The following is a 14,567-nucleotide window of genomic DNA, read 5'->3' as shown; positions in this document are numbered from 1 at the left end:
TCTGGAATATCATTCAGCCACATGCATGTTTTAAGCCATACCCTACCTCTATCTGCAGGCTCCCATTCCTCATGATTTCTGTTTTACTGTTAGGTCACTGTAGGATCACAGAACATATGGTCCTCTTGTAGCTGATGACGAGGGATGCCTGCAAACCCAGGTCTGTCCAGGACACAATGATCTTCTTACTAATCCAAGAAATCCCCCAGTAATCAAAAGTGCTAGGGTTGGGGCTCAGGAGGACAGGACAGGAAAAGGGAGTGGATATGGCCAAACTACATGTGGATACTTGAGCAAGAATGTCATTTTTCAATCCTTCCATCACTTCTTAGAAGGAATATGCTGTAGCTAGAAAATAAAATACTAGACTAACAGGGCAAGGAAGGTCCATGTAGACAGGCCGAGGCTGCTGAGCAAGTCAGCCAAGCAGACCATGAGATGCTGGCCTGGGCTCTGCTCCTGTGTGTGAAGACAGTGCCTTTTGGTTGTGTTTTGTTGTAGAGAACATGTGTAGCACTATCTGGGTGGCACTTGGCTGGTCGACAGCTACTTCTGTCTGGAGGGGCGGAGCTGGCATGCTTGTTTCTGGTTGCACAGTACTTCTTCATCTTGATTTCTGTAGACTGGACTGGCTCCTGGTCTGGAACCTTGTCATCTGGTAGTTGCTGTACTCTGTAGCTAGGAACCCTCTTCCCCAGACCTTGTCTTTCTGGTCATGTGACTTTGACATTTTCTGGCAGAACTAGTTTGTTATTCTCCCTTATAATCTTTCAGGAGTTACTTTTCCTAAGGGAGTTTCAGATCATAAATCCTTGACCAGGGAGACACACACACACTTCCCAGCCTTCCTTTAAGCCGTTAGTGACTTTGATGGTAAAGGACGCATGATACAGTTTTAACTGGAAAAGCTTTAAGGATGGTCTTGCTTTGTCTGCCAGTACCAGGGCGCCCAAGTTCTAGCCCCATCCTTTCCTTCAGCTCTTCCTGCAGGAGTGAGCAGCCAGCCAGTGTGTTTGCCTCTCGCCTCAACTTCTGACCCTGAAGGAGGGATTTAAGAAAGTCTAAGGCTCACATGCCTTGAAATTAAAAGCAAATGTCTATATATGACTTAACTGTATCCACATGCATTTTTAGTGACTTGATGATTAGATTGAAGGTGAGCAAATTCTATCCAGCCTTCTGCTGAAAGCAGAGTAGATTGGGGTTAACTGTTTCTCCGAATTTGAATTTTTCTTTTCTTTCTTTGTCTTCTTAAAAAATAAGAATCCTCCTATACAATGCTGCTAGGGCCGTTTCCTTTGGCTAGTACATAGGTTGTCCTTCAAAGTAGAATTGTCATTTAGTTTAGAGGTCATTTTAATGTTGCCCAGCTTAAAAAATAACATTATAAAATTACAGAAACACTTTTCTGTTTTGTCCTGTTTTAGGTTTTGGATACAGGGTCCTACAGCCTAGGCAGGCCTAGAACTTGGAATGTTCCTGCCTCCATCTCCTGGGTCTGGTTCTGTAGGCAGGCACCACGATGCCCAGCTTGTGCTTGTTAGCTGACATTTGCACAAGAGCAGAGAGTTAAAAAGTCTGCACAGAGCATCTCACCCTTCTGGCACCTTAATGCCGTGGAGGCCGTCGGGAGAGAAGGGCAGCTTAGGGTTTCCCAGGGATCTGTTGTGAGCAAGGAACTAGCTTTGTTATACCTGCGGATCTCTCATCAGACTTTGAAAATAGTAATAATTGATTTTTTTAAAGTTTTTTCTTATGATTGTGTGTGAAATATTGTGTGTGTATGTGTGCACGCGCATTTGTGCACACACATGTACATGCACTCATGCCTGGTACCCAAGATCAGAAGAAATTATCAGATTCCTCAGGAACTGGGTTAAGGATGAGTGTGAACCACGAGTGTGGCTGGAATCCAACCTTGGTTCTCTACGAGAGCAACAAGAGCTCTTATCCACTCCAGCCTCACCTTCCATACCTTCCTAACCTCCTCAACCTTCCTAACGCCTGGACCTTCAGTACAGTTCCTCATGTCCTTATAAGAGTTGCCTTGGTCCTGATGTCTGTTCACAACAGTAAATCCCTAACTAAGAGAGTATCCTAAAGGATAGTTAAGTTATGCATATGTCTAAGGAGAAGCTAATACTTAGTCAAGATATAAAATTTGGAAATAATAGGCATGCGTGAAGAAGCAGAAAGGAAGGGATCCATTTTCCCATCAGAATTGAGAACTTTGGCTGCTTTTATATTTGTGTAACCGACTGCAGGTCATGTCTAAAGAGAGTCTGCTGGTTTAGCCATTTTGGAGAAGACCATGGTCAATACCTAGGCTTTCCCAACTCTGCCTCAGACTTACGATATGTTGGTTTCTCTTTTGTGCATATATAAAATCTTTTTCAAACTCACTATGTAGCAGAGGCTGACCTTGAACACCTGATCTTCCTGTCTCTGTCTCCCAAGTGCTGGGATTAATTACATGTGTGCAACTTTATACCTGGCTGTTACCTACATGTTAAACATTGATAGAGAACAAAATATTTTTAAAGTAAGTTCTTTTTCTCCTTAACTGGAGCTTTCTAGTCTGTTTTTGAGACTCCCTTATGAACACACACACAGTATGCACATTTTATATTTTCTGTAAAGAAAGCAAAAACCTTTATGTAGAAACATTTGTGAGTAAGTATTAGTCAAACAAGAAAATCCTCTTCAAGTGGGCTCTGTACTGAGGCTCAGAGAAAGAGAAGTTGAATCGGACAGATGCTTATGGGTTAGTAGGGGAAAGAAACCTGTAATACCATCCAATGTGAGATATGAGTGTGTGGCAGCAAGAGTGGGAAGGATAGTAAACACCAGGTGTGCTCAGCCCCCACCCCACGCTGGTGATTGTCAGCTAGCGCCGCAGGCTGCCTAGCAAAGTACAAGTCAGGAACTGAGCTAGCGCAGTGTTTACAGTGTGAGAGGTGCAGAGTACGGGGCTTTCATCTCAGAACTGAAAGCTTGCTCCTTCAGGGAAAGGGGGAAAATGGCCTTAAATTTCAGCGCTCCTTCTTTGATAATGTAACATATCCAGCCAGGGCCTCCAAAGAGGACTTGTGTGTGCAGGCCCAGATGTGGAAACATACCTGACTGAAGCCAGACTCTTCTCACAGTAAATGAGACAGCTTGGCTGGCCTGTGTGTGGCCCCTTCTGTTTGGAAGGTGCTAGGAATCCCATGTGAGCCAATCAGTGGGAATTAAGTTGCTATATGAAAAACTTTATCTTCCCTCTTGGACTTGAGATCCACTGTCATCATCGCCAAAAGAGCAGATACTCTTAAAATTGGAAATCTCTTACTTTCTTGGCAAATGCTTCATTTCATCTAGCAGCACAGAGTTTATAGAATGTGTCATTCAAGTTACTTAAAATCCAAATCCAAACCAGCACTTCTCCCTGGTCTACAACAGCTGCAGAGTAGGAAGGAGAAGTGTGACCAGGATGGCTGACAGCACGGCTGTCACCCAGAGGGCTGCACTCTGCCAGTGGTTGCTGTTGGCAAAACCTTGTTTTCCCCATGCCTCGGTAATCTGAGCAGTGGCGTGACTATCTGAGCCATGTCTTGGGCTTGGTACAAGAGCATTTTTTTCAGCAGGGTGGTGAGTGCACAGTAGTGGGGCTAGGAAGGAGGAAGCATGTGGTGAGCCACTCACACCTGTAAACTGAGCATCACTACTTCTGTTTCTTAGAGAGATCCCAGAGAGCCGGGTCAGCGCGAAGACTGTCTGTGTGGTGCCCAAAACAAATGGTTTATTTTTTTTTTTTTTCAGTGTGCTGCTTCACTAAGTGCACACTTATGTACACCTGTGATTACAGAGGCAGGAAGGTGACAAGTTCAAGGCTAACCTGGCCACCTACTAAGACACAGTCTCAGAAGGAAGAGACAAAGCCTAAGGCTTTGCTGAAGTCATCGTCCCTATTAGTATAGTGGAAGCGACTGCTCATTAGCCTCTTCCCGTATGCCAGATCACATGTCCAGCTGCTTGTTTTCCATTTGAGAACAGAGCCGAGGCTTAAGAAGCTAGGCAGATCCAGTAGTAGAGCCTGTACTTGAACCAGATATGTCAGGTCCAGAGCCAGTGCTCTCCCCCCAACCCCTACTGTACAGGGTCTTCATCTGAGTGAGTGTCCAACCAAAGTGTGTGATCCTCAGCCCTTTTTTTCCCTTCCCTTCCCTTTCCTGGTCCCCTTTTCCCCCACCTCCACCCCTGACCTCCCCCACCCCCGTCCAAACTCCCTTTAGAACCCATGCCTCCAGCTCAGTCCCGACCTCCTCAGTTCTCTCTGCAGTACTACAGCAGCTCCATGCCTTCTCCTGCTCCTGGTGCAGTCTTCTCCCAAAAGCAGTGGAAGGATTTTATTTACGTTCTTTAAAATTAAATTCATCCATTCATTCACTTTGTGTGCATGAGTGTGCATGCATGTGTGTGCTTGCTTGCTTGCTTGCTTGCTTGCTTGCTTGCTTGCTTGCTTGCTTGCTCCACACATGTAGAGGTCAGGACAGCTTGGAGGAATCAGTTCTCTCCTTCCCCTGTGTGGGTTCTGGGGATTAAACTTGAGTCGTTGGTGTTCATGGCAAATGCCTTCAACTGTTGAGACATCTTGCTGTTAGACATTTTTAGAAGTTATATTAGACAAAGAACTATTAGTCCTAGATATTTGAGAGGCTAGAGGAAATCATTTGAGTGCAGGAGTTCAAAGCTAGCCTGGGCAACATAGTGAGACCTAGCTTTGTTTTGTTTTTAAATCCAAATTAGTATCTGTTACTTGTAAAAGCCCATGGTGCCACTTTCTTGTGATGAGAAGGGAATCTTACCATGCCTACAAAAGGCACTAGCCTGGGCCCTCTGCCTTGTACCTCACACTTCTGCCATCCTTCCTGCAGACTCTCCAAGACTCATGCTGTTAGTGCCTCCCCTTACTTATATTTCTTGCTCTTCCCTGCTCCAGCCAGCTGGGCCCTCAGTTCCCTCTCACAGGGCCTCTCTTCCTTGTCTATTCCTTCTGCATTGCCGTGCAGCGCAGGGAGTCTGGATGGGGCAGACACATAATTAATGTCCATTGCATGGCAAGTGAATGCTGTTGCCCAAGCCTAGAAAGCACTCACCCCACATTTCTCACCCTCATGAAGCTCAGGAGCAGCTCTCTATCCTGTCACCAGAGGTTCTGCCCCTCTACTGCATGTCTTCATAGCAGTTACTTTTTCTTCAGATCCCTTAAGGCATGTTTCTGTGGTTGATTGAAGCCTCAGTCTTAGCAGACTGAGAGCAGAGCAGGTCTATCTTACTCCATGCTTTTCTGGGTACCCAGTACATCCATTTGTTAGTGGATGAAGGAATGTGTGTGCCCTAAGAATGTGCTAGGGGTTTCTCGTCCATGATTCCCTCCATGACTTCATCAGTGTGCTAACGGAAGAAGGGAACTCACCGTGACTTCTAGTCGAGGGGTCCTGCTTCACGATGCTCTGCGTGTCCAGTGCTGCCTTTCATGTTGTCTTTCCTTTTTCTTTTATCCTTTCATTTGATATGTTCCTCAGTGGGACATAGACTCCAGGAACACTCTCTGTCTGTTTCCTTGATTCTGGTTTTGTTTGTTTCTTCATTTATCCAATAAATAACACATTATGCTTTAAAAGTGAAGTTCAGCTATATAAAAGTCAAGCTGTTATTCCCAACTTTAGTGGACTTAGCAGTAGATAAAGAACATTTACTATAAAAGTTCAGATCCCATTTCTTTCATGGAATGGTTTAGAGCAGGGCTTTAATTTTAGCAAAGGGGCCTGCTTTCCACATCCACGAGGCACCAGGATACTCTGAGTCATAGCAACTCTACTCAGGAGTGTGAGTCCCCCATTCAGTGAATTTAAGGCCCCTAACTAATTTAATTGTTCACTTGTTTTATGTGTTTCATTTTTTGATGCAGACTCTCAGGTAGCCCAAGCTTGCCTTGAACTCACTGTGTAGCTGTGTCTAGGCAAGAACTCTACCACTGAGCTATATATCTCTAGCTAGGGAGTTATGTTTTGTTTTGTCTTATTTTGTTTTATTGAAATGATGTTTTGTATTGCCCTGTCTGGTTTCAAACTCCTTGGCTTAAGAAATTCTCCTGCCTTACTTTTCAAACAAACAAACAACAACAACAACAAAAAAACCAAACTGGGACTTCAGGTACCCATCAGCATGCCTAGCCTAACTAATTTAATGTTAAAGTTTAGGTCTGGTAAATTCTTTTTCACTATCCCCTTCCCTTAAAAGATGAGTATTCCCACCCCCTCTTAAAATGTCAGCAATGTTGTTTGCTTGCTTGTTAGTTGTTTTTAGAAATATTCTTACCGAGTTCCAGACTGTTCTGGAACTCACTGGATAGCACAGACTGGATTCTGACTAGAACAAACCTACAGGTTGAGAACTGTGCTCTAGAGTGTTGTAATTACAGGCATGTGTCTCTGTGCCTGGCCAAATACTAGCAACCCTTAAAAAGACAAAGCTTAGAGCATAGGTCTCTCTCTCTCTCTCTCTCTCTCTCTCTCTCTCTCTCTCTCTCTCTCTCACACACACACACACACACACACACACACACACATGATTTACAGCAGATCAAGAAGCTAGCATGCAAAGGATGCAGATCTTAAATGTTTGCCTGATTGTTTGAATGCACTGTTTCTTGCCAGTTTTCTGCAAAAGCCATTGTCTTAATAATGATTACCTTAAGCTGATATAGTCATCACAAGGCTTTCTTCGTATATAGAAGCCATTTTCTGACTACAAAATAGCACCCAAGTGCTTTAGACAATAATTTAGTAGTTTAAATGTGTATAAACAGAATTATCTTAAAGCTCATAGCAGATACCTTAGGGGGTTTTGGTTTCTGGGAGAGAAGAAGATGGAGAGAAGAGAGACACCATGGGGTAAGGGATTGTAAGAACTGGCTATATAGGCTGGCCAAGCCGAGTATGAACTGCCCACGTGGAACATGGCAAGTCATAATTTGAGGTTATTGATAGGGAGGTAAAAACTAATAGCTTAGAGGGTAGATACCCAGGTGTGGTGCTGATTAAGGTTTATTATAAATATAAAAGTTGTGTGCCTTTTATCTGGGAACAAAATGATCATAGGTGGGGTAGAAACCCCCATTAGAGATTAAGCATTTACTACAACAGTTTACATTTGGTTTTTGTTTGTAATACCTTTGGATGATACCTTGGCACTTTGCAGCCATTTACACTGTCATCTAACTGTGGCCTTCTCCTGGTTTTAGGAATTATATGAGTTTATATTACTGGTGATGCTACAATGTCACAAATACATTTGGAAACTCCTTTTCGACTTAGCCTCTTGTCTCCAGGGCCCATCCCTTGCCACATCACCTCATCCCAGCATCAATCAGCCCTTTTGCTTATCATTTGGGTTTGCTGAAACTCCTAGCACTTAAGCATAAAAGATGTTTCTGATTATGTGTGTGTTGGAATGTGCATGTGTGTGAGTGTGCATGTGTGTGAGTGTGCAGGTGTGTGTGTACATGTGGAGGCCAGAGAAGGATGTTGATTCTCTTTCTAAGCCTTATCCCTTATCACTCACTGTTTCTCAGCTGGACTAGCCAGCAAGTATCTGTGATCTACCAGTCTCTATGTAACCCTGTAACATAAGGGTTACAAGTACAGGCAACTATACCCGGCTTTATAAACACCCTTGAGGGATACACACGTGGCAAAGGCATGTAACCCACACTCGGCAGATGAAGAAGGCTTCCCAGAAGAAGAAACCTCTCGAATGAAAACTAAAGGATAAGTGAGAGTTTTAGCCAGATCAGAATTGGAATAAGGGTACCTGGTCCACATGGTGAGTTCTAAGACAGCCAGGGCTATGTAGAGAGACCCTGCCTTTAAAAAATAAAAATAAAATAAAATAAAAAAGAATCGAGTAGGGTAGACAGCGCAGGCTCTAGAAAGCGGAAGAGGACAATGTGGGTGAGGATATGGTCCCTGTGCCTCCAACCTTGTTATGAGGACAAATCCAATGATCCAGATGTTAGAAAACTTGGATAAAGTGAGTTGCCCCACAGGCTCATGCTCAGAAATAACACCTTTCTCATGTCTTAATAGAAAAAGCTGGAGTCCCCACCACCATCTACCAATCCTTTCCTGGAAGATGAGACAACACCAGAGATGGAGGAGCTGGCTCTGGAGAAAGGAGAGTTAGAGCAAGTAAGTCTGCTGGTATTGTAGTGTGTAACTCATGCTCTTCCTGAAAGTGGGTTGCTCACTTCAGGTATGATCTGGCCAGGATCACACTCAGAGATCATGACTTACAGAAGGCCTCGTATAAGGACGCAATCAGATGACGAAGAACCATGTTCCTGCCCTGATGTGTTGCAGAAGAGCCTCCACTCAGCATGTAGCACCACATGCTTGCCGCAGCCTGTGCACAGGGCTGCCCAGTTATAGTTCTGTCTTGTTCAGCATCTTCTGGGGCTGTCAGGCAGCTCCCTTCCTCTCCTCCAGTACTGTGATAATGCAAGATACTCTGAGGTTAGCTATGCCATCCCCGGGCTGGAAGAGCCCTCTGCACAGAGCTAGCCAATTGGAAGCCAATGGGGAGGCCTTGGAAACATCAGGGTGACCAGCAGAGCCTTTGGAGTTTCTTTTCAGAGCACACCAGCACTTTTAATTTCCTTCAGCACTTTCTGTCCAGCTCAAAATTTCCTGTTCCTTCTTCCTACAGAATGGTGTTTTTGTTTCATTGCTATTTTATGACAGGAGATGCTAGAGCAGTAAGTCAGCTGTTTCCTTTCTGGATTAGAGCTCCTTCTCTTTCATGCTCTACACTTGGCTGCTAGAGGGTTATTGGGTGGCATTGTTTCTCTCCAGACACCAGCCAAAGGGAGGTGGCTGGGAGGCCAGCTTGAGGAAATACAGCCACACAGTGTGCAGCTAGCTCTGCATTCCAAGTGGCAAGGTTGGGTGAATTCTGACAGGAGTCAGACAGCAGAATTCCTAGAAGCCATTAAATGTGTCTGTTCCATTGATTAAGTAATTGTAATAACACAGGTACCTCACATTTAAGGCACTTTATAATTTCAAAATCTTTACACGCTTTCTTTCATTTCACTTTCACTATGTGTCCCTCTCGTTTACAGGTGATGAAAGTACAGCTCAGAGAGGCTCACCAGCTCGATCACACAGGGCTATAAGTTTGGAAGTGGAGGGGTGGGACTAGCAGCCAGGTCTAGCAGATGGAAACTTGAATTCCTTTCCTAGCACCTCCCCCCCATACACACTTCATGTCTTATTAAAAAGTGAAGACCATAGAAGTGAAGTTTATGGGCAAAAGTAATCAGGAAGAACTGAGAGTTGCTGTGAGTCTATCCCAGAAAAGTGGGGCTAGCTGTAGCTTGTTTAAAGCTGTAGTATTATTAGGTAGCACAGACAAGGGGATATTGCTTCTGACCCCAGTGCAGTTCTCAGAGTGGGAGCAAGGACTCAGATTGGAGGGGCTTCAATTTTTTTGGTAAATTCCACTGGGCCACCTGCTTAGTAGAAACATGCCTTGTGCAGTCATGCTTTGTATGGGGCCTTCCTGCCTCCCCAAGCTATAAGCTGCCTTTGCCTTGATTGATTAGGGCCATGCAGTTTGAGCACTCAGTGCTCTGTGTTAGCTGGTTACCTCTGGGTGCCATTACACTGAGTCAGCAGAGTCCCTTCATTACCTTTGCACCCTTTTGCTGGATAAAATATGACTTTGGTTTTGTCTTGAAATTTTTTCCTCTTCATGAAAGCTTGAAGTGACTGTTGTAAGACCAAGACCTGCAGGTTCCAAGGACAGTGATGACTGATCCTGGACGAGCAGGCAGGGGAAAGCAGGACTCTGCAGTGATGAGAATTCGGGGCCTGTGTCTGCTGCTCAGGGCTGCTCACAGGTGCTGGCCTTAGGTAGGTTTTAGGCTCTCTCAGCCTCCATGCTGTCATATTGTGACCTTCATGCTGTGTTCTTTGATGGTCCTTGGGGAGTTGGGAGAGAAAGAAACCAAGGTCCCTGCAGCTATAGCAGCTCCATTCTCAGTTACTTTGTGTGTGGACCTCCAGGCCAAGCTTGTTTTACACCTAAAGTTTTACATGTGTTTAAATAAAACAAAACAAAACAAAACAAAACAAAACTAATAACAAATTCTGATCTAGGTGATGTCCCTGTCATTTAAGGCTGTTCTTTATTAGTAGTAACACTCACACAGTGACTAATGCCCCCCATATGTTACTCACACCTCTGGCTTGCTAGATGGACTCTCAGATGCCTTCCCAGCAGCCAGTTGGCTTCTGGAGTTTTATGTACTGGAAGAACAGGAGCTCTTGGGGTGCAGGGAAGAGACTCCACAGCATTAGCAGGGATCCCCTTCTGTTGTCCTTCGTTACTTGAGCCGTCTCCTTGCTCCAGCCAGTAGGCAGTTGGCTCCCAGGGTCAAGGTCACTTCTTGCTCCCTGTTGCAGTTTGTGTCTAGCTGCTGAGAAAGGAGTGTGAACTTGAAAAAGTAGTGTCTACTTCATGAGAAGACCTGAGTGCCTAGTTGCCAAGATATTCCCAGTAATATAAAAAGAACATTTGAAAAGGGACTGAGGGCACAGGAGGAGAGAGAAGAAATCAGGAATTTCTGGTTTGCAAATGTACCCTTCTGGTGATCCAAGCAGTTAGATTTAATCTGTTTACATTGGATAGTAATAAAAGGAAATGGGGCCAGCTGCAGACCTCCTTACTGTGACAACAGTAACCTTTTATTATTCCATCAAACTCCGGGAGGAAATAGCTTAAACATCTGCAGCTCTTGGACAGAATTCACACACTCAGCAGTCCAGCCTGAGTGCTACTGCTAAATGACTTAGTGTATTCTTTAAGCTGAGGATCAGCTCTTCGGGGAGCTGCCTGGTGCAAAGGGAGACACCAGTGTGAGCTGAAATTCCAGCACCTACTCACTAAACATGAGCACATTCATAGAGCAGCCATGGGCCAGGGCAGCCCTGTGGAAAAGTGGTAAGAGAAAGAAACCTGGGCAGTGCCTCTTGTTATCCCTGCCATGCTTCAACTCATAAAATACATCAACAGGAACTAGGCACTGTGGTGACAGGACTAATGACAGACAAGGCAGAGATAGATCAGTCACCCAAGGTAGACTTGGGGCACCTGCCTGTCTGCTGATGCAGCTTCTGTATATTCTGTGGAGCCTCACCATGGAAAGACCCATGAACATCAGTCTAGATGACCTTGTTAGAGCATCACAAAGCCATGTTCTCCCAAGTACAGATCTGTATTTTATACTCACCAAGGAGCCTTTAGACTTGTCAGACATGTGTTTAAAACCATATGTTGTTTTGTACACAGTTAGGAAACTATAAGCAAAACCACAGATTAAGATATTCCTAAAATGTCTTCATATACAAGATCCAGTCTTTGGAACCACTTGTTAATTAAACTATATTTTGCCAGGCAAAGCAGCATAAACTTGCGCCCCTTCTTGGAAGGCTGAGGCAGGAAAAAGTGCTTCTGTACAAGCCTGACTAATTGAGCTCAACCCCCAGGACCCATGTGAAGATGCATTGTTGGGGTCAGCTGGAGAAGCCTGTATTAGCCAGCTGTTAACTACACTGTGTGCTCAGGATCTCTCTCTCTCTCTCTCTCTCTCTCTCTCTCTCTCTCTCTCTCTCACACACACACACACACACACACACACACACACACACACACACACACACATGGGTGAACACACATATGCACACACATACTCCTCACAGCCTTCATGATGGGTCATCTGTGTTAACCTAGAAGAAACAGAGACCAGCTCCTGGCGCCCGTGCTCTGAGGTGAGCAGCTGTGGGCTGGGTAAAGCCCTGTGCTTTCCCAGAGACTCTCTCCAAGTCCTCTCCAGGGCCCAGCATTGGTGGGAGTTTCCACATGGTAAGATACACAAGATCTGGTGGATATTTATCCTTAAGAAGGACCGGAGTTTTGAGCAGGTGTAATGGGATATCCCTGGTATTTCAGTACTTAGGAGGTAGAAGCAGAAGGATTTTCTAGGATATAGAATGAAGCTCTTTGTCTTAAAAAACAAAAACAGAACCAGAATTTTTAAGAAATCTGGCCTAAAATTTAAAAACATGAAAGTTACTAGATGTGAAAGAGAAAATTACTGGGTGTATATAAAGTTGTAAAGGTCCCCTTCTCACCTTCCCCCTTTTCTGTACCCTTGGCTAGCCCAGAACTCAGAGCTTTTCCTTCATCTGCCTACCAAATGCTGGGATTAAAAGCATGAGCCATCACACCCAGCAATATTTAATTTTTATTGAAAATTAATTTTTAAATGTTTTTTTTTTGAGATAGGATCTCTCTGTGTAGCCCTGGCTGTTTTAGAGCTTGCTCTGTAGACCAGGCTGGCCTTGAACTCACAGAGATCTACCTGGTATTAAAGACATGAGCCATTATGCCCAGCTAAAAGATGTTTTTGACTGATTAAAGTGACTTGTAAATAACCAGATGCTAAGAAAGTAGATAGATTTCTGTCTGTTACTGGGGGGCAGCTTTTCCAATTTTTAGCAGTTATTTTTATTTTAAAAATTTGTATTACATTTTGTTTGTTTAGAGTGGAGGGAAGGGACCACATATCTTGATATTTGTATGGAAGTCAGAGGGCAGCTTGTGGAGTTGTTCTCTTCTTCCACTCTGTGGGTCCTGATATCCAATTCAAGTTGGCAATCTTGTGGTAAGTGCTGAACCTGCTCACTGGCCCAGTACTTTGTTTTTTGAGACAGGGTCTCACCATATTGCCAAGGTTGTTCTCAGGCTATCTCTCTGCCTCTGTCTCCCATATAGCTCAAATACAGATATGTGCCACCACTCCTAGCTTTTTTTTTTTAAGTTTTAATTTAATTTTTTATTAAACTAATAAAATTTATTTTAAAATATACAACTCAGTATTGATATTTTTTAAGTCATAAAAATAATTTATAATAGTTAAATACCTCTTAAATATACATGATATCTTTTGAAGCTAAAAGTAGTATGCACTCAACCAGTTTTTTTTTAAAGATTTATTTATTTATTTATTTATTTATTTATTTATTTATTATATGCAAGTACACTGTAGCTTTCCTCAGACACTCCAGAAGAGGGAGTCAGATCTCATTATGGGTGGTTGTGAGCCACCATGTGGTTGCTGGGATTTGAACTCCTGACCTTTGGAAGAGTGGGTGCTCTTACCCACTGAGCCATCTCACCAGCCCTCAACCAGTTTTAAAAATCTATTTGGAACATTAAACATGATTTCAACATGAAGTATGAAAAAAAATCTCCTATGAAGTCCTCTATAAAAGGAAATTGTGGAAAGTTCCTGATTAGACAGAAACCATTTTATCTGCAAGGGAGAATACTCAGTGTAACTGTAGCTTCATAGGATAAATTGGGCACTGTTCCTTCTGTTTCTGTTTTTTGGAATAGTTTGAGGAGTATTGGTATTAGGTCTTCTTTGAAGGTCTGATAGAACTCTGCACTAAATACATCTGGTTCTGGGCTTTTTTTGGTTGGGAGACTTTTAATGACTGCTTCTACTTCTTTAGGGGTTTTGGGACTGTTTAGATGGTTTATCTGATCCTGGTTTAACTTTCGTATTTGGTATCTGTCTAGAAAATTGTCCATTTCATCCAGATTTTCCAGTTTTGTTGAAATAGGCTTTTGTAGTAGGATCTGATGATTTTTTTAAAATTTCCTCAGTTTCTGTTGTTATATCCCCCTTTTCTGATTTTGTTAATTTGGATACTGTCTCTGTGTCTTAGTCTGGCTAAGGGTTTATCTATCTTGTTGGTTTTCTCAAAGAACCAGCTCCTAGTTTTGTTGATTCTTTGTATAGTTCTTTTTTTTTTTTTTTTCTACTTGGTTGATTTCAGCTCCAAGTTTGATTATTTCCTGCAGTTTACTCCTCTTGGATGTATTTGCTTCTTTTTGTTCTAGAGCTTTCAAGTGTGCTGTTAAGCTGGTAGTTCATGCTTTCTCTCCAGTTTCTTTTTGGAGGCACTCAGAGCTGAGTTTTTCTCTTAGCACTGCTTTCATTGTGTCCCATAAGTTTGGGTATGTTGTGTCTTCATTTTCATTAAATTCTAAAAAGTCTTTAATTTCTTTATTTCTTCCTTGGCCAAGTTATCATTAAGTAAGGCATTGCTCAGCTTCCATGTGTATGTGGGCTTCCTGTTGTTTTTGTTGCTATTGAAGACCAGCCTTAGTCTGTGGTGATGTGATGGATGCATGGGATTATGCCAATCTTCTTGTATCTGTTGAGGCCTGTTTTGTGACTGATTATATGGTCAATTTTGGAGAAGGTATATTCTTTTGCTTTAGGATGGAATGTTAAATCCATTTGGTCCATAATTCCTGTTAGTTTCAATGTATCTTTGCGATTCATGTTCCGTCCATTGATGAGAATGGGGTGTTGAAGTCTCCCACTATTATTGTGTGAGGTGCAATGTGTGCTTTGAGCTTTAGTAAAGTTTCTGTTATGAATGTGG

General features: G+C 43.2%; 1 protein-coding gene across 1 annotated transcript in view; it reads left to right on the top strand.

Moving 5' to 3' along the window:
- Vps53 (VPS53 GARP complex subunit) overlaps window positions 1-14,567 on the top strand; it is a 133,413-nt gene that overhangs the window by 69,418 nt on the left and 49,428 nt on the right. Inside the window, exon 12 of the mRNA NM_026664.4 lies at window positions 8,133-8,234. Coding sequence (NP_080940.2) covers window positions 8,133-8,234 — 102 coding nt within the window. The remainder of the gene's footprint in view (window positions 1-8,132; window positions 8,235-14,567) is intronic.

This window comes from Mus musculus, chromosome 11, assembly GCF_000001635.26.
Source record: "Mus musculus strain C57BL/6J chromosome 11, GRCm38.p6 C57BL/6J".
NCBI classification, from domain to species: domain Eukaryota; kingdom Metazoa; phylum Chordata; class Mammalia; order Rodentia; family Muridae; genus Mus; species Mus musculus.
The sequence above is the reverse complement of the archived record's forward strand: the minus strand, read 5'-3'. Positions and strand labels throughout refer to the sequence as shown.